The 20,342-nt window shown below is 45.1% G+C and overlaps 1 protein-coding gene across 2 annotated transcripts; it reads right to left on the minus strand.

Moving 5' to 3' along the window:
• Window positions 1–3,642: 3,642 nt before the first annotated feature.
• ORAI2 (ORAI calcium release-activated calcium modulator 2) lies at window positions 3,643–20,116 on the minus strand. Of its 2 annotated transcripts, none has more exons than XM_044994029.1 (3): window positions 20,045–20,116; window positions 15,155–15,395; window positions 3,643–5,896 (listed from the first exon to the last, which is right to left on the minus strand). In XM_044994029.1, the coding sequence occupies exons 2-3, from the start codon at window positions 15,380–15,382 to the stop codon at window positions 5,351–5,353; spliced, it is 774 nt and encodes a 257-aa protein (XP_044849964.1). In that variant the 5' UTR covers window positions 15,383–15,395; window positions 20,045–20,116; the 3' UTR covers window positions 3,643–5,350. The 2 variants fall into 2 exon arrangements, with proteins under 2 accessions (XP_044849964.1, XP_044849963.1); XM_044994028.1 differs by lacking the exon at window positions 20,045–20,116 and adding an exon at window positions 19,254–19,374.
• Between the last annotated feature and the right edge of the window lie 226 nt (window positions 20,117–20,342).

Below are 20,342 nucleotides of genomic sequence, written 5' to 3' on the forward strand. Positions count from 1 at the left end.
TGGTATGCCCACACCTTGATATGGCTGCCCCCATCTCAAAAAAGATATATTGGAATTGGAAAAGGTTCAGAAAAGGGCAAAAAAAATGATTAGGGATATGGAATAGCTTCCATATGAGGAGATATTAAAAAGACTGGGACTGTTCAGCTTGGAAAAGAGACAATGAAGGGGGGATATGATAGAGGTGTATACAATAATGAGTAGTGTGGAGAAAGTGAATAAGGAAGTGTTATTTACTCCTTCTTGTAACACAAGAACTAGAGGTCTCCAAATGAAGTTAATAGACAGGAGGCTTAAAACAAACAAAAAGTATTTCTTCACACAACGCACAATCAACTTGTGGAACTCTTTGCCAGAAGATGTTGTGAATGCCAAGTATATACCAGGATTCAAAAAAAGAACTAGATAAATTCATGGAGGATAGGTCCATCAATGGCTATTAGCCAGGATGGGCAGGGATGGTGTCCCTAGCCTCTGTTTGCCAGAAGCTGGGAATGGGCGACAGGGGATGGATCATTTGTTCTGTTCATTCTCTCTGAAGCACCTGGCACTGGCCACTGTCGGAAGACAGAATACTGGACTAGATGGACCTTTGGTCTGACCCAGTATGGCTGTTCTCATGTTCTTACCCCAACACACTGCTTTCTGCACTGGATTCCCAAAGAAGACAGTCCAGTTCAAAGTCACAGTCCTGATTTTCAAAATCCTACAGAGAACTGGTCCCAAACCCCTCAGACCACATATCTCCCTCTGTGACAAGGACCTCCCAGCCACTGTGTTTTTATGGGAAAAGGATACTGTCGACCAATAGATGTAGGTTTGTAACTATGGGAGACAGGGTCTGGACTAAAAATATGGAACTCACTTCCAGAAGAAATCAGAACAGCCACTAACCTCAATGTATTCAGAGCCAAGTATAAAACCCATCTCTTCCCTAGACTTTCCTACAATAGTGCCCTTGTTCTCAAATTCATTCTTTTCAGAAATACTCTAAGCCTGATACTTGGTGACAGTGAGAGAGAGAGAGATCACTGTCACCTTTTTAAGTAATAAGAGGTGCCCCGACACTATGAAGAGGAGGGGCCTTATAAGTACCTAGACAGGTAGCTTCCTTCCCTCAGCAGAGGAGACAGACCTGATAAGAGCAGCAGCTGGTTGGGAAGGCTCACCGGGGACAGCTTGGACCAGGGCCTGCATGGTTCTCTGCTAAAAGGGAGCCAAGGAAGGAATTGCCTGAGAAGACTCAGAAGAAGACCCGGGGAAGAGCAGTCCTCAGGGGTCTGCAGCGAAACCACTGGTGGCTCCCTGCGGCAAAGAATCAGGAACAGAGGCCATGAGGGGCTCAGTAGAAGACTGCAGGAAGAAGCCAGGGAGAAAGCCTGAACAGAGCTAGATTTAAGCAGAATGTGGCCCTGGGAATCATGAAGCAAGCAGTTGGGAGTTGAAGACAAATTGTCGCTCTACAGTATAGGGAGGTCCCGGGGTGAAATCTGGAATAGAGGGACTAGAGGCAGTGGGGAAAAATGCAACAAACAGAAGACAACAACTGGTAAATTTAGACAATTGAGAATGTAATGGAAGGAAACAGGACAGGCACTTACAAGCTTCACTACTGGAAATCCTGTTCATGCGAAGACAAACAGCAGCTGCTGGAATTTTTGGCATAGTGGCTCAGACACGCACAGCTGGCCAAGCCAGGGCTCAACTCCATGAAGCCTTCGCAAAAGTCTAATTAAAACAAGCTCATACTGCTTCAGACATTGCTTGGGAAACGGCTGAGTTTCACCATGCTTCCAAACACCCGTTTTTGGATCAACTACAATTTCTGTAGCTGTGGCTGACACCATATGCAACCTTTAAGGAACACGCATCAGCAAGTCTGTATGTGAGAGCGGTGAGGATAAAGACACATTAGAGGAAGACGAAGAGGCACAGGAGAAAGAGAAAAGGAACCACTACACTTGGGGCAGGAGCTGGAGAGGAGCCATAGCAAGAAGCTGATGAGAGGGTCCAGGAATGCCTAGCTGTCCCAGACCCCTGCAGCCAAGCAGTAAAAGGACTATTGATGCAAGGAGAAGGATTAATGCCCCCCCCCCACACACAGGGCAGGGCTGTGGCCTAAATCTTGCTCGTTGTTGTTTTGACTTTATTTGCCATGGCCGAGGACAATTTGATTTGGCTGGAGGGACAAATCATCGTACTGGCCTGCAGGAGACAGCCTTTAGTGCAGGGGTTCTCAACCTTTTGATTCTGAGGCCTCCCACTCCCAACATGCTATAAAACTCCATGGCCCACTTGTGCCACAACAACTGTTTTTCTGCATATAAAAGGCAGGACCAGCACTAGGAGGTAGCAAGCAGGGCAACTACCTGGGGCCCCATGAAGCTAAGTTACTCAGCCTTCAGCTTCAGCCCCGGGTGACTGGGCTCAGGGTTTTGGGGCTTCAGCTTCTGCCCTGGGCCCCAGCAAGTCTAATGCTGGCCCTGCTTGGCAGCCCACCTCAAACCTGCTTGCGGCCCCCCAGGGGGCCCCAGACTCCTGGTTGAGAACCACTGCTCTAGTGGACAAAGTTAGGCACAGCCTGAGGCCTGGTCTACACCAAAAACTTAAGTCAACCTAGCTACTTCATTTAGGGTTGTGAACAATTTCATGCCACATTTGAAACTCTGATTTTCATTACTGTGATCCTGATCTGCTTTTGGACATGTCAATACTAATTTTTACTGTGGTGAGATGAGAAAAGAGGTGAGGTGGGACAGAATTCAACCCTAATGTCCTAGCCAACCTCCAAATCAGGTAATTATACTCTACCCACCTAAACTATCCTAGCAATTTCAACTGCAATCAGTATTAAAGTTCCATCCTAAAACGTGCATAGTGTACCTGTGCAATGTCAAATAGTGGCTACATTTCAATAATGGATGAAGAGATTATCGTTTGACATTCAAAACACGTTGGGGGTCCTTAGGATAGAGGTGCTACATATAAGGAAGTGCATTAGCATTTGGTATGGAAGCTCACTGAAATTACATTCAGGAGCTTTAGTAGGAATTTTAAAACTACCCCTTACAGGAATAAAGGTCCTTATCTTGTGTATTTGGAAAGTAGTAGGTAGCCCTTGTGTAAACATGGGCCATGTTGATGAGGATAAGAATAATGGATGAAAAAACAGACAAGTGCTAAGCTGCTTGCCCAGGAATGACTGAATTAAAATGAAAAAAAGGATTGGAGTTGGCTTACCAGGAACTTGTCAGAGAGAGATATTTAAAGATACATTCTCATCTTTCTGCTTTCATTATTTCACACACACTCCATGCTGGGAATCTGATACTTCGTACACTGACATATTTCCTAAATGCCACTGGTTAAAGGGAGGGGATTAAATAGAACAGGGGTCGGGGCAACCTTTCAGAAGTGGTGAGCCGAGTCTTCATTCATTCACTCTGATTTAAGGTTTCGCGTGCCAGTAATACATTTTAATGTTCTAAGAAGGTCTCTTTCTACAAGTCTATAATATATAACTAAACTGTTGTTGTATGTAAAGTAAATAAGGTTTTTAAAATGTTTAAGAAGCTTCATTTAAAATGCAGAGCCCCCTGGACCAGTGGCCAGGACCCGGGCACTGTGAGTGCCACTGAAAATCAGCTCGTGTGCCGCCTTCGGCACCCGTGCCATAGGTTGCCTACCCCTGAAATAGAACATTACAAACTTCTTCAATTATTTTAGAAATATTCAAGAACTGGCAGAAATTGTAAAACTATTATAGAATGCAAGGGAGTAGGGCCTGAAATTAGCACTGGCAGCAGCCTGCAGGTTACTGAGCGTGATGAGACAGGACAGGACAGGACCATTTTGCTTAAATATTTTGACATATTTCTGTAGCTGAAATACGTGTTACTTTTCCTTTAAAAACTAAAATCATTCTACTTATTGCAGAAGAATATTGTGCCTCCCCGTGAAGTAGTTGTAATTAGTTGTGACTTTATTAATACTTTCACCAGAAAGATGCTACAGCGCTTTACAAGTTTCACTCACTAAGCTATATACGCACAAAGAAGAATCACTTCCTCCACTGCTGAAATACAGCCAACAAGTGAAATGTGATAGTACTTTAACTGCATGCAGCTTTCCCTTTGGAATGGCTGGTTGCAGCTCACCCCAAACTCAAAAACGCAGCTTCATGTGCCATAAGGCATATGTGTTTGAGAAAATGCAAGATGCTTTCTTCCCTAAGGAGTAAGAATGCTGAACGCTCTCAGGCACAACTAGCACAAAGAACAAGGGAGCAGCACGGGATCTGGACTCCGAGCCCTCTGTGGCAAACCAAGCCAGCAAAACACATGACTCATTCTGGTATATACAAAGCAAATGAAGAAACCATACTGCTGAAATCTGTCACTGTCTTATGTGCTATCTTTCCTCACCCGTTTAAATCAGCTTTTCTAGTCCTTCGAAATTCTATGCCAGGTCTTTTTAAATTCCCAGTTAGTTTCCTGCTTTAACAATGTCTTTGTTGTTAAAATAAAAATACCTGTAAGCCTTCCCTGGACACACAAACTTTCATTATCAGTAACATTAGAAGACCTGGGCATGCATTCATTGTAAAAGAATGGACACTACTGAAGCAGGCAAAAACAGAGCTTCCCAGCCTCCTGCCAGTCTGAAATTCTCTCCCCCCTGTTCTAAAGGAGGGTTAGGCACTAGCAAGAGTGGATAGCAAAAGGAGGACATATGTACTAAGACTGCTGATTTCTAACCTCTTGCATCATTCTAGTGACCTGTTTCTGTAATACCCATTTTATAATAAAGGTAACAAACACCCATGTTCTGCAGTGCGTTCAGAATGTCCTCAGATTTGTAGTAGATAGTACTACTTACCACCTCAACCCTGGAAACAGTCATTGTCAGTTTGCTGCTGCACAGCCAGCAAGGGAGCTCAGACACTTAAAAATAACCCAAACAGACAGGTCCTACAAAAACAGTGGCTTTTTTTGAAGTGTCAAGTAGTTTCACTCTTGGCAAAAGAAAGTTGCACTGTTAAAATATAACAGTTTGGAAACCACTCTCCAGAACATAATGTTAAAGTAGGTAAAGTTTTGGTTTTTAACTGTATGGCAGTATCAACTTAGGTACACAATTGTGCAGGACTAGAAATAGGCCCGAGACCCCATTAGTTTGGAAAAGCACTAGAACCCATTGCCCTATAAATCAGGCAATTTGCATTTTAGATTGTTAGACCCCCAAATAATCCATCATTGGTTTGGTTTGGGTTGCTCCTGTTAGCAAAATGTTTATTTTGCTCTTAGCCTGAGCAAAATGATTTGCTTTGAAACAGATCCCTGTTTCTCTGTCACACTACCTGCAACCCTCTGTCATGTCCATCTAATTGCACTTTCAGTTTGTGAAGCTCTTCAATCTCCCGGTTATGTCGCTCCGTTTTGTGCCGCACCAGAGAACGGTAGAAGTGAATGGTGAAGACAACAAAAATCAGACCCACTGGGACCATGATGATGGTGGAGACCAGAGCTGCTTGCCAGCCCACATGGCCGCTGGGCTTTTGAACGATGGAAGTCTCGTTTTTCATAATGGAGTCCACAGGCAGAAATTTTATCCAGCACAGAAGCACCACCTCAGCGAGGAAAAGGAGGATTCCCAAGACTGTGGAGAAACCCCAGGCCAGCTCTATGTAGACATGCATGCGTTCGTGTGGGGATTCGCTGATGGAGTTTAGGTTGTGTATGTTACTCACCGCTTCCACGTTAGGTAGTATACAGGTGCTGATGAGAAGGGCGAAGAGATGAACTGCTACCAGCACTGTTGTGCAGGCACTGAACGCAATCAGCAGCATTTGGGGGTACTGATACTGCATCTCTAGTTGCACCTCCACCATGGCAACCTGGGAGGGGGCAAAAAAAAACAGATGGTCAGTTGCTAGAATTCCCATATTTCACTTTTTAAGGCTCCAGTTCAGGAAAGCATCATTATTCAGAGTGCTTAAAGCACATGCTTAAGTGCTTTCCTGAACTGGGGCCTAAATGGAGCTTTCCTTTTTTTCTGAAGATGCATGAACAGTCTGTATCTTTCCCTTTCTCGGGGCTGACACACAAAGTTACATCCGAGCCCACAGGAAATTATTTCAACATTGCAGGGTTTTGGTTTTTTAGCAAACTCTCCCTTAAACTGTGACCCATATGAACAGCATCAAACGAAAGGCTCAAAAGGGGAATTTATTAGGCAGCAAGGGTAACTTTGCACAGATAACAGCGCAGCCAACCACGCAGTTCACGACACGGCTTCGGTTTGCATCATTAGTCGTCATATGATAGGAAACACTGACTTCTGGTGTAAAAAGGGTTAAGTCAGAAAAGTTGTAATTCTGGTCATTGGATAGGTGATACATAGTTTAACTATTCCTTGGTTAAATGGGTGCCTCTTCATGTCACCACAAATATAGCCAGATAAAGGAACTTATTTCCATCCAGAGTATCTTTCTCAGTTTCCAATAACTACTGAATATTCAAAAGAAATGGATGACTGTGTTATGCATGCTTAGTAACTCGATATAAAAGTGCACTTTTGTTTCCAATGTACTCTACAGAAATTAGCTTCACAGCTAATTAGCTCATTTTATAAAGTGTATTTGGTCATTTTGCCCATACGCTGTTGAGTTTTATCACTTCATTAAGTTAAGCTCCATGTAAAAAATAGAAGCATGCAGGGGCGGCTCTAGCTATTTCGCCGCCCCAAGCACGGCGGCACGCCGCAGGGGGCGCTCTGCCGGTCGCCGGTCCCACAGCTCCGGTGGACCTGCCGCAGGCGTGCCTGCGGATGCTCCACCGGAGCCGCGGGACCAGTGGACCCTCCACAGGCACATCTGTGGGAGGTCCACTGGAGCCGCCTGCCGCCCTCCTGGCGACCGGCAGAGCGCCCCCCGCAGCGTGCCGCCCCAAGCACACGCTTGGCATGCTGGGGCCTGGAGCCGCCCCTGGAAGCATGTTCACCAGAGCAGGTGATTGGGTGTCAGGACTCAAATGCCAGTCCACCTCTACTACTGGCTTGCTGGGTGAATTTGGGCAAGTCACTCATCCTCTCTGTGACTCAGTTTCTCCATTTATAACAAGAAAAATACTAAGCATAACTATATCCCAGGTTTGCTGTGAAATTTAATCTTTGTAAAGCACTCAGAAAATCCAGAGTTAAGAGAGCCTATGTAAGTGCAATGCCCCTGTATAACAGTAGTAGTCAGATACTATACGTCTCCGCTAGTCAGCCTCCAGCATATTGTTCAAATTTGTTTGCAGCTGTATTTATTGATTTTACACTGATTAACAAAGCGTGTCAGTAAGCAAAGCAATAAAAATAAATGTGTTGGGTCATACTCTCCCCGATCAGTGAGGCCCCATCACCCATGTCTGTTAATAAAAGAGGATCAAACAGGGATGGTTTTTGGACACCAGCACCAGATCAGTCCCTGTCAGGAGGGACCTCAGTATGTTTACAGGAGCTTAGTGGAGGCAGAATGAATAGCTTGACCATAGCGCTGGGTGAATGGATTTCATTGGGCCAAGTGTTCCCACTTTTACAAAAATTCCATTTGAAACATGTCTTGAATAGCTCTTCCAGGTTCTACACAATACCTCAATTCGCTTATTGTGGGGTACGTCCTATTAGCAAGACCCTTTAAAATGCATTGGGAGTCAAGAGATACAATCCTGTTTCCACTCATGTTAATGGAAGCTCTGCAATTAATTTCAGCGGAACAGGACTAGGGCCTAGGCTAGGGTGACTGCCCTTTCTACCTACCATCTACTCTGAAACCACCAGCAGACTGATTAGAAGCTTGCAGGAAAGTCACATTAGCAAATACATACAGCATACCAGTGTACACAGGTGACATTGTTATTTTTAATTTAGCTGAACAAAACCTGTTCCTACAGTGACTGAAATTGTGAATCTCCATGTTCTTGGACTTAGAACAAATTGGAGAGAATCCAGAGGGGATCAACAAGGTTAGAAGGTTTATAAAACATGACTTATGAGGAAAAACCTGGGCACATTTAGTCCTGGCAAGACGATGACTTAGTGGGGACCTGCTAACAGTCTTTAAATATGTTATGGGCTGTTATAAAAAGGATGGTGATCAATTGTTCTCCATGGTCACTGAAGATAAGACAAATCATCAGGTTAATGTGCAACCAGGAAGAGAGAGGTTAAATATTAGGAGAAGCTTTGTAACTACAAGGATAGTTAAGCACTGAAACAGGTTACCAAGGTAGGTTGTTGAATCCCAGTTACCGGAGGTTTTTAAGAATTGGTTAGACCAGTGATACTCAGACCTCAGTGGTTCAGGAGACAAATTAGCGATCAACATTACCCAAAAGAGCCACAGTAGTGTGAATTCATGGTTTCATTTACTATAGTACTATACATATTTAAACAGTATGACGGGGAAATATTTAGTGTCTGTGTATATTATATATAATACATGTTATTCTCACAGCAAATAAGTTAGTGCTGCATGAGACACATTAAACAGCCACTTGCAGCTCACAAGCCACAGTCTGAGTATCACTGGGTTAGACAAACTCCTGTCAAGGGATGGTCTAGATATAGTTGGAAGTGTCTCAGCATGGGGGAGCTAGACAAGTTAACCTTTCCACGTCCCTTTAGTCTTACACGTCTATGATCCTAATTTCAGTAAATACATCTCAAGTATTTTGGATACTCCTGAAATATTGTATCTTTTCACTAGTGTTTACAAACAGTTTTCCAGGGCTCTTCATTTGCTCTAAAAATGAGCTCTCTTCATATGTTGACAGGATTAATGAATGTATTAGCTTTGCCATCCATTAGAAGCATAAATCTTTTAATCAAAATGTATGTTTTGTTGTTTGAAATATGCTTGCAGACGTTCTCCCCCTGTAATTCTCTCTGTGTTGATTCAGGGAGGAACCCATAAGTCCTCAAATATTTGAGTTCCAAAGTGAAAAAGGACTCTCCTTCTCCACTTTGCTGTTCTACAATGCTGCATGTCAACCACACCATATTAGACTGGAAAAATTATACAGTTGTTTGAGGGAGGGTACCAGACCCAAAGGACATATACAGTGTTCAACATATTGGACAGGAATTTTACCTATAATAAAAAGCCTTAAATCCTACATAATCAGCCTGGCTTGTCAAAATATCAATTTCCACTTGCAGTTGCTACCCTTTGTGCGGACAACAGTTTCCAGTTGATTGGGTGCTCCCTCTCACGCTACTGTTACCTAAGGCTGGCCTTAGTGGTGTGAACCGATGAATCTTTCAGATATCACAGAGTCATCAGTCTATTTCACAGGTAAGTAACAACAGTCCAGAGGAAGATGGACGACGGGAGGTGGAAGAAAAGGAGGAAGAGGTTTTATTTAGCCCAAACAAGAATTGAAGAAACGCAGTGTCCTCTTAGCACTTTTCCCCTCAAAGGCTGTCATGTTGCTCTCCAGCCAAGATCAGAGAAGAAGGACAAGCTAATATGCTATTAGTCCTGGTAACTGTTTCAGTACAAGTAATTCAGCATAGGGTCAGCCTGGTAAAGTTTTCCATATTAGTCAAGTTTCTTTTTATACCTAGAGTTTATTTTCATCTCTCTCTGTAAAATAAAATATTTTACTGGAAAATTTAGGCAGCTCGAAGTTAGTCTTGGAATCGTTAATTCAAGCAGTCACGGGTGGACATCTTTGGAGAGAGAGAATAAACTCTGACCTTGAGGGAGGCAGGCACAGGATCTGACCGTTTAAACACAAGAGTCAGGGCAGAAAGGAGATTGCAGTTTCCTTCTTCAAATAGTGACATAGAATGACTGGCAAGGACCATTGGGAGCGCATAGCCTCCGGGTTCCTAAACTGCAGGTGTCATTTGGTTCTCAATATTTAACATAGTGTTACATCAAACACTACATTGTCTCACCATGACCTCAGGGCCCTATACTCCCTTAACTTGCCCCTGGAAATGTAGCTAGAGATACCTAGAGTTTGATCCCCCAATATGCTGAGCAATTTGCCCGACACAGCAAAGAACGTAAGCATGTGCTTAATTATAAGCTTGTGAGTTGCAGCACTGAAATCAATGGGACGACTCATGCATTTCAAGCTAAGCAGGCACTTAAGTTTTTTGCTGGGCAAGGCAAAGGGCTCAGGGTCCTTGCAGGATTGAGCTCTTCATTTGTTTCTCCATTATCACATTATTTAGTTCAATATACTCCCTGGCTTCTCCATAGCACGATTACAGAGAATCCTCTCATCTTCAGAAATGGGGCTAGGACTGATGCTGTGAGGCAAGATGTTGATGGTAACTCTGAACACAAATATGTTACTGTCAGGCACATGGTTGGGCAGCCTCTGCAAATAGTCAGGCCAGTGGATCTACTGGGGGAAAAAAAACCTGGACAAATCTCAGAGCAATCTGACAACAAGCCAAGGAGGCTGATTGCAGAAGCAACTGTTATCTCAGCCAGGAAAATGATGAAGGGGATTTCTGAAGATCTTTCTTCTTAAAGTGAATTTAGTGCTTCTGAGAAGTGCTAGACTGAGAGCATGGGTACTGGAGGCCCTCTGTTTGCAGTGGTCACAGGCCAGGTGCAGTGACAATGCAGACCTTCCGCACCTGCCCTGACAACATGCCTCAAACTAGACCCAAAGGGAATACACCTACAGGAAAAAGAGGAGCTCTGTCTTCCAGACCTATTGTGTCTTTGGCCTCTCTGCTAAAATGGCCAATAAGAGCACCAATTAGTGATGATTAGTGTGATGGGATGCCTGCCCAATAGGAATGGGACCCAGATCAGCAGCTTGTTTCACATAGATCATTAAAGAGCTATCAGCTGTAAATTTCAGCCACTACTGATCTGTGTTGAATTGGAAGCAGCAGCAGAGTGGTGAAAAGATCTGAATCCGCATCCTATACTACATGACTTTGGACTTAAATATACATAAGACTTTGGAATACATTTTACTTCCTTCAATAGACAGATTGTTGTCTCTCTTAGGACAGAGTACACAGCCTGCTTAATAAGTATTTGCCTACCAAATTACTGCAGCAGAAATAAATTGGCTGCAAGTGATACCATGGTCGTTAACTGGGATGCCCAATTCTATCAGTTGGAGAAAAATTAGTAACAAACTTGCATAAATTAAAGGAATCCCTATATTCTGAAAGTTCGGTTTATGAAGAAAACACATTGCAAGTAAAGTAATACCCAAGACCAGAGATCCCACTTCTTTGAATGTAAACATACGCCATCCAAAATGAAAGTCATTTGGTCTATTTTCTTTCCATATTTTTTAAAAATATACCCAAACCATCAGTGCTCCCTGGAGTCAGCTCTGAAGTTCTTACAACAGTTGCACTGAAAAAAAAATCTAACAGGAGCAAGAATCCTTCTGAGACAGATCCAATAGCATGAAGTGAAGTGGATAATTTTAGCAGAGACATCTAAATACCTTGTGAACATGCCATAAATAGAAGTCAGATGGTTTATACTGTATATTTGCTGAGAACTTTCCATTGCTGTTTGTGTTCAGGGAGTTGAGAAGTAGTGTTTTGTTTTTAAAATGATCACTGTGATTTCCGATCCTGCAAACAGATCTATGTGGGTCGACCCTGAGCCGAGGAGCAGTTCTGTGGACTTCAGTGACACTCCACAGGGGCATAGGAGGTCTGTTTGCCTAGAACAGGTTGCAGAACGCATTATAGCTAGGATAATGACACTGTTCTTACTACAGAATTCTGTCTCTAAAGACATACAACAATTATGCTAAATACTACTAAAAGGAAGAAGATTTTACCTATAGATTCTAATAGTGCCTAAGAGCCAAATTCTCGTAAGGAAAACAGAAAGGGGAATAAACTCTGGCAAGTCACGTGCAAAAGTACAACTAAGCCAAGTAAAATGTATTTTAAAATAAAATAAGGCAGGCTATGAAAGAATTTGAAGGGCAACTAGCTAAAGACACACAAACTAACAGTGAAAAAAATTAAGTACATCAGAAGGAGGAAGCCTGCCAAGCCATCAGTTGGGCACTGGATGATGGAGGTGCTAAAGGAGCACTGAAGGAAGACACGACCATTGCAGAGACGCTAAATTAATTCTTCGCATCAGTCTTCACTACAGCAGATGTGTGGGAGATCCCCACACCTGAGCCAGTCCTTCAAAGTGACAAATCTGAGATGCTGTCCCAGACTGAGGTGTCAGCAAAGGAGGTTTTGGAACAAACTGACAAATTAGTCACCAGGACCAGATGGTATTCACTCAAGTATTCATCTAAAAAAATATGTATTAGAATTGGAAAAAATACAAAGAAGGGCAACAAAAATGATTAGAGGTATGGAACAGCTTCCATTCGCAGAGAGATTAAAAAGATTGGGACTGTTCATCCTACAAAAGAGACAACTGAGAAGGGCTATGATAGACATCTATAAAATCATGAATGGTGTGGAGAACGGACTAGAGAAGCAGGAGTGCTGGAACAATTTTTATAGTGGAGGTGCTGAAAGCAGAAACCACATATTTGGTTGTTATTACTACTTCAAGACAAGGGGTGCTGCCGCACCCCCAACACCCCTAGTTCCAGCACCCCTGTAGAAAAGTGTAATTTACCTCTTCACATAACAAGAACCAAGTGTCACCCAATGAAATTAATCGGCAGCAGCTTTAACACAAATAAAAGGAAGTACTTCTTCACACAATGCACAGTCAACCAGTATCAGAGGGGTAGCCGTGTTAGTCTGGTTCTGTAGAAGCAGCAAAGAATCCTGTGGCACCTTATAGACTAACAGACGTTTTGCAGCATGAGCTTTCGTGGGTGAATACCCACTTCTTCAGATGAGTCAACCAGTGGAACTCATTGCCAGGGGACATTATGAAGTCCAAAATTATAGCTGGGTTCAAAAAAGAATTAGATAAGTTCAAGCTATTAGCCAAGAGGGTCAGGGATGCAACCCCATGGCTCTGGGTGTCTCTAAATCTCTGACTGAGATGCTGGGGACAACAGGTGCTGGCTCACTCAATATATTGCCCTGTCAGGTCATTCCCTCTGAAGCATCTGGTACCGGCCACTGTCGGAAGACAGGATACTGGGCTAGACTCAGTATGGCCATTCTTATGATCTAATAACCAACTTATTAACTATTGATTTTTACACTCAGAGCCGTCTCTTGGGTAGGGCAAATCAGATCAACCGCTCTGGGCCCCTCACTTTGGGGGGGCCCTGCGGGCCAGTGCAATTAGCCGGCTCAGTCAGTCCTGGTAGACATAGGCATGGGAGCTAAGGGTGAGGGGGGGGGGTGCAGCACCCCCGGGCTCACGGCTGCCACACCAGGGCTCCGAGGCCACCCCATGTGACCGGGGCTTTGCGAGTCCCCCACCCCGACCGGAGCCCTGAGCCGCCCTGGTACTATGGCCAACAATAGCCCCACAGTAGGCGCCGGCAACCGCCAGCAGCAGCAGGTGATTCAGCACCAGGCTGGATCCGTCCTAGCCACCGATGCAGAGTGGGGCCCCAAAGCCGGTGGGGGTTGATTTGTCCCAGGCCCCGCACTACCCTAGAGAAGGCCCTGGCTACACTGCAGACTTCTGCCAGCATCTCTCTGTCAGTAAGGGAAAACACGTCTTCACACATGACTGACAGAGCTATGCTGTCAGAAGTTCTTAGCACAAACACAACTATGCCCGCAAAACTCTGCTTTTTGCAGTGCAGCTTGTTTCGCTCATGGGAGTGTTTTTTCTATACAGGTACAAGTACAGTTTTGCCAGTATAACCTGTGTCCACATTAGAAGCGCTTGGCTGGTATAGTATACTGCTATTCCTACAGTGGCAGAGCACTCCTACCGTAGACATGACCTAACATCAAGAAAGCTGCTATTCTGGAGGATCTAACAAAAATACGTTGGATCAGTGAACTGCAACTTTTTCCGGTTAGAAGTTTCCATCTGCTGCTTCAGAATACAAAAGAAGTTACAACCTGACATATAGAAGAACCCCAATTTTAGGAACACCAATCTCATGAACAACCAACTATACGAATCATTTTTCCTGACCTGGTAAGGGTTGGGAGGAAATAAAAATAAAATAAACGCACACACATAGCAAAAGTGATGTCAATGAAGAACAAGTTGACATCCCTTCATATTCTGATGCCTTCAGCGCATTGGAAATTGCTTTGCGGTGGTTTGAAGGACCAGAAGGAAGTGATCCAGTGCACCATACTGCATCTTATGTACAACTTATCTATTGTAATTTTGAGATGTTCAGTTTATGAACTTTCATTTTATGAACTCCTCAATCCCCATGCAGTCTGTCAAACAGGAGGTTCTACTGTGCATTACTATATTTTGTGAATACACACATATATACTATATCCAAAAAGAAAAAAATAATCAGCAGGGAACCACAAAAAGGCAAAAGGAAATATAGCCCCTACTCCTTCCCCCCACCACCCCCAGAAAAATCCCCTGCAACTCAGAGAAAAAATTGCCAGTGTTTAAAAACAACCAAAATCCTACAAGCAAACCAAATCTTGCTTCTCTCTCTCTTCACTCCTGAAATCGCTTCATGCCCCCCTCACTCACACAACATACCTCTTTACATGGACAAATGAAATGGACAAGCCCTCAGGAACCAACAAAGCCCTAATACCAGGTCTGCATTTTCTTGAGCAGTGTTTATTCCTCCACCTCCTCAGTACCACACATATCTGCTGTGCATGCATAGGGATAGGAGTTTCAATTCCATCCACCAAAGAGTGAGATCCAGAGGTTAGATAACGGGGAGGTTCATCACTCCATCATCTTATGCAAGTGTTCTGTTTATGCCAAAGACTCTTCCTGGCTGCCAGTTAGCGACAGGTCAGCTGATACTTTAGGGTGGGGGTTTGGGGGCTCCCTGAGACTATTTCTAGGCAGCTGATATCACAACACTGCAAGAAGTGTCTTGAGAAAGTTGCCCTCTATGTTAAAACTTTTCAACAGCAGACAGACAAAAATGCACACACTCGGATTCCTTACCACCTAATAAGGAAATGGAATGTCCTCCTCTATGTACAGAAAACAACCCCTATTAACAGGGGAAGGTTTTACACAACTCAACATTCACAATCCAGCAATAGAAACACATACCATAGCAAATCCAGAGAGCAAAGCAGACGTTCTGCTGGAAGCTTTGAGCTTGGCTCGGCTCAGGTACAGTTTTCTCCATGCGAGGGCCTGAACAGAGTGATGATTTGAAGTGACCAATTCCAGATAGCTACGCCGGACCCAGTCCCGATAATCCATGCCCTTTGTGCCAGGTTCAGAGCCGCAAGCAGGAGTGGCAGGATCCGCCGGGACATTTAACTCGGAACTCATGATGAAAGCAATGCTAGAGAAATAAAATATTTGCATGTTCAGGATAGCAACAACAGAAAGAACATGAATGAACCACTGAACAGGAGAGGGCAATCCCAGAGACTAATTTATTAGCCAGATTTGTATAAAATGTATGGATAGGAATTCAGTAAAAAGCTACATTAAAAAGAAATTACCCTCAGGAGGTAGATGTAAACTAGATTGCATGACACACAGAGCCCTAATCTCTACTCCCTGCTCATCTGTAACTGCTGTGAATGCCCATGGGAGTTACAAGGGGAAAGATGACATAAGTAAAACTGTGAACTACTTTCAGCATGAGTTCAGGATGGGCTGGTGACAGCTGAACTTTGTATCTCTAGGTTGCTGCCAGTTTGTATTTCAACTTTAAACCATTGCTTAATTCTGCCCCCGTTTGTTTTAAGATGGTTGCCCTTATTTTTTCCATCTAAATCTGGCTTGTTCTTTCTACTTTGTTTCCAAAGTGACACAGTTTAATTCCATGCTGCATCATGGGTGTGTCTCAAAAGCTTCTTATTAAAGCACTGCTGTAATATCGGCTACTGTATTCAGTGTGTCCATTTTAATTATTTTCTAAATTGAAGCATTTTCAATTAAATCGCCCTGAAAGGATGGCAATTTCCTGCAGTATCCTTGAAAAACCTTATTGAATTAAATTTAAGTAGCTTTCGAGTTCATTGTATCAAAGGCAAATTTTATGTATTAATGTGGGCTGGGATTGTATGTAGTAACGTTAGGGGGGAAGATGGGATTTGAACCTGGGAAGTTCTATGAACTTCAGAGGACTATTTTGAACAATGGGCCAGAAAAAATGGACTTCTGGACAAACAGTGTCAAATGGTTTGCCTGGGGAATCTTTAGGGGGAGGCAAATGCAAATTCCCACCTCCAGTTTTGCAAAAGTCCAGCCTTTTGAAGCTACATGCTGAAGGGGGGACCACTGTCTACTGATTAGCTGTTCTGGAGTCACATGGTCAAAGGCCCAAGCTGTATAAAGGAAAGACTAACCTATTCTGAGCTAAGGCTGATATGAACTTCTAACCACAGAAAATCCCTTGTGTGGTTTTCGAAGGACTGACTCCTACCAAAGTCCTTGTTGGAATTTGGGGAGGGGGAGGGGTTGTAGGCTCTGGTGTGTGAGCTTATTAGCATGTGTGTAGGTTCTTTTGTTGTTTTTATATGTTTTCACTGTAATGCCTACACCTTAAGAATAAATGTGCTTGCTTACAAAGAGCTGTGTGGTAACATAACTGCTGGCAGTTAAGCTGATCATAAGCCCTCGAAGAGAAAGTAAAGTAGAGATGCGGGTCTGTTTAGAAAGTCTGGTTTGCTGAGAATACCACAATGTAGGCAAAAGCCCAGGTACATGGTAAAGGGAAGTGGGTCTCTACTCAAGAGAGGTAACAAGGGGGAGTTGGAAGCCTAAAAGTGGGTGTCATTGCTGGACCATAGAGGGGAAATACAGCTGCCCTGAACTGTAACAATCACATCATGGATCACAATTCATTTTACAATTCCTCCCGCCACCTGAGATTGCAAAAATACGAAAGGAGCTGAATGACATATAGTGTACAGCAGTTGAACTGGCTGACACCTTGAAAGGGACAGCTGTGGATTTCCTAACCCACTCACCCCATTCCATGCTTATCAGCCAATATTTGTGCCCAATATTTGTGCTTCTTTATTTCCATCAGCCTCTCTTAGTGAAGGAAAAGATGTGACTCTTAAGGGGAAATCAGGTTTTACTTCTCAACTATGTAGTTTCATAAATATTCAAATATCATCAGATTCAACCAACTGTATGAAAAGCAAGTTAAATCAGCAAGACTATTTCAAGTGACCACATACAACACTGGCCCGGACCCAAACATCACCTTCATTAATACTATGAGTTAACCTTATTGTTATTTAAAAGGCAACCTCTTGGATTATGATCACAGTGTTACTCATGGACATATAGTAGAATTTAACTGAGCAGGGTTTGTGAACTCTGACACAAGTTTGAAACTCATATCCTAATGAGGAGGTTTCAGACAAACAACAGAGACCTTGATCCTGCAATCAATCCTTGTACCAACAAGACTGCCACTGACCTCAATGAGTGTAACACACAGGAGCTACTGCAGAACTGGACCACATCAGCATTTTAACGCTATGAATATTTATACGTATCTAGAAGGAACACACATGACGTGGTACTAATTCATCTCAGCACCACACTTCAAGGTCAAAAGCACCTTGCCTTTAGTTTGGCACAAGTTACTTTTTATTCACACCCATGCAATACAAATGGAGACTACAAACATAACTAATAAACCAGTATTTTCCCCAGGGTTTCAAGCAGTGACGGAAGTAAATGTCACTCAAGTGCCAACAATATGTAGAAACTGTCTTCGTTCCATACACTATTTTAAAATGGATGCTACTTCTACATGGCATGGTGAACCAGGAATAGAGTAGGTTGCTGTGCCAAACAAGGGAAAGTTGCTTACCAGCAATTTCTACTATTTTGCAGATACAATGACCGAGGATTCTCACTCTTGAGTCTTGTGCTCTGCAAATTCTTTCAGATTTTGGCCCTCTGACATGGTGATAGTTAGAGTGCAAGACCCTCCTCCTGGTCAGCTTGCACCAGCAGCTACAGCCTCCGCCCTCGGAGTATTGCTACTCAGCTCCTGAACTGTGCGGGAAGCAAGACCTACCAATTTATTTCCATTCAGAAATCAGATAAAATGTCTATAAAAACATCCCAAGGCACGCGACAATAAAAACCAAACCAAAATGACACCACCTCAGAAACATCCCTGCAAACAAAGGAGAAGGAGGCTCCACATGATAAGTGAGACTCCAGCATGGTATTTTCAAAAGCAGATTCACAGGTGAATAATCTTCTCTTTTCAAAAAATACCATTAGTACAGGACCGTGACTCTCTGAGTGCAAGTAGCTGGACAAATCACCCAAAATGAATGTGAACAACACTGCAACAAGCAAAGGTAAATCCCAGATAAGCAACAAAAAAGTTGGTGGGAGCACCTTTTCTGACTGCAGAGGGAAATGACTAGATGGTTCTGAGGACTGAGATAGGAGACCCAGAAGGAGATTCCTGTATGGATTTTGTCTGCACAGTAATCACTAGCCAGACATCTGAGTAGAGAGGCAGAGTTATTCTAGGAATCCTGGTCCCGCCTGTGTCATATTGCAAGGCGGGAGACCACCAGCCGTTGCCTCTCGCAGAATGGAAAAGAAATGAAAGTTAGGGCAGATGTGGACGAGCACTATTATCTAAGTCAGCGTCGTAGTAGTGTTCTCCAAAGTCTATTCGCCAGCACTATGTCATGTTTTGGACCAAGTCACAAGACAGCCACAATTCCATACGGAGACTCTTCCAGTCTAATAGTCCAGGGGTTCTCAACCTTTTTCTTTCTGAGGCCCCTCTCAACAGGATATAAAAGCTCCACGGCCCACCTGTACCACAACTGTTTTTTCTGCATATAAAACCAAGGGCCAGCGTTAGGGAGCAGCAAACAAGGCAACTGCCTGGGGCTCCACACCACCAGGGACCCCCATGAAGCTACATCGCTCAGGCTTCAACCCCGGATGATAGGGCTTCGGGCCCATGCCGTGGGGCTTCAGCTTTCCGTCTGGACCCCAGCCAGCCTAATGCTGGTCCTGCTTGGAGGCCCACTTGAAGCCTGCTCGTGGCCCCAGAGCCCTGGTTGAGAACCACTGTAATAGTCATATTGGGCCAAGAGGGAGAGAGTAGGTGAGGTAATATCTTTTACTGGACCAACAGACATTACCTCACCTACCTTGTCTCTTTCATATCCTGGAACCAACAGTCCAAACAAACCTGCAAAGTAACCGGGCCACATTCATTCCTGGGGTAGCTTTCCTGACTTCAGTGGAGTTACCACGGAGATGCATTTCTCCCCACGACATTTCACGCCAGTAGAACCTATGGAAGCTTTTCGCCAGTGCCAGTTAATATTGTTTCCGACCTCACTCTGTCCCATATTAGCCCTCAGCGCAGCAAATGTCGCGGGGAAAGGCTCTGCCCTGCCGTAGGGCTCAGCTGCCGACAAGACCATTTTAAACGAACGCCCAGGGACTGCTGCAGGCAGGTAAGGAGGAGACCACGCCGGCCGACAGGTGCGTTGCCTTCTCGCATCTGCCGCCGAGCTTTGCCTGCTCATTTGCTGGATGCGTCCCAGCCGTGTCGCCAGGGGTTCCAGGGCCCTCGCCTGGCCTCGGGACCCCCCTGGGCCGCGCCTGCACAGCGGCACTAGGGGCGCCGGGAGGGGGGTTCCACCACACGCAGGGTCGCAGTGGCTCTCAGCAGCGCCCCGCTGTGCCCCCTGCCCAGCCCCCTGGTGCCATGGCCTGGCCTGGCCCCCCCATGGCCCCGGGACCCTAACGTGGCTACAGCCACAAGTCACAGGCCAGGCCCCTGTGACAAGCTGCCGCGGGGGGGGGGGGTCTCGGACGTCTGCCCCCCCCCCCTTAGCCCGGGGCACGAGCCACAGCGTCCCGGGCACTGAGCGCCCCCCAGGCTCCCCGCCACCCGCGGCAGCCCCCGCCCCGCCCCGCACCCCCGGGGGCCCACGAGCCTCCCTCCCCCCGGCATCCCCGGCACTCACGCACCGCGGCGGGGGCAGACAGTGCCCGGGCGGGTCCGCTCAGCCCCGCCGACTGCGCTGGAGCCGCCGCCGCCGCCGCTGCCAAGGCAACGCCGGACCCCCCCCCCGGCACGTGACTCGGGGAGTCGTGCCCCACGTGACCGGAGCAGCCCCGCTCCAGACGGGGAGGGGGCGAGATGGGCGGGGCCTGCGGCTCATCCCCATGGGGATGGCGGGGGGGAGAATCAGTGGCTCAACCCGGGGGGGGGGCAGGGGTCGCCTCTCTGCAGGGGGACAGGGGAAATCTGGGGCTCACCCCCATA

This window comes from Mauremys mutica, chromosome 19, assembly GCF_020497125.1.
Source record: "Mauremys mutica isolate MM-2020 ecotype Southern chromosome 19, ASM2049712v1, whole genome shotgun sequence".
In the NCBI taxonomy this organism is placed as follows: domain Eukaryota; kingdom Metazoa; phylum Chordata; order Testudines; family Geoemydidae; genus Mauremys; species Mauremys mutica.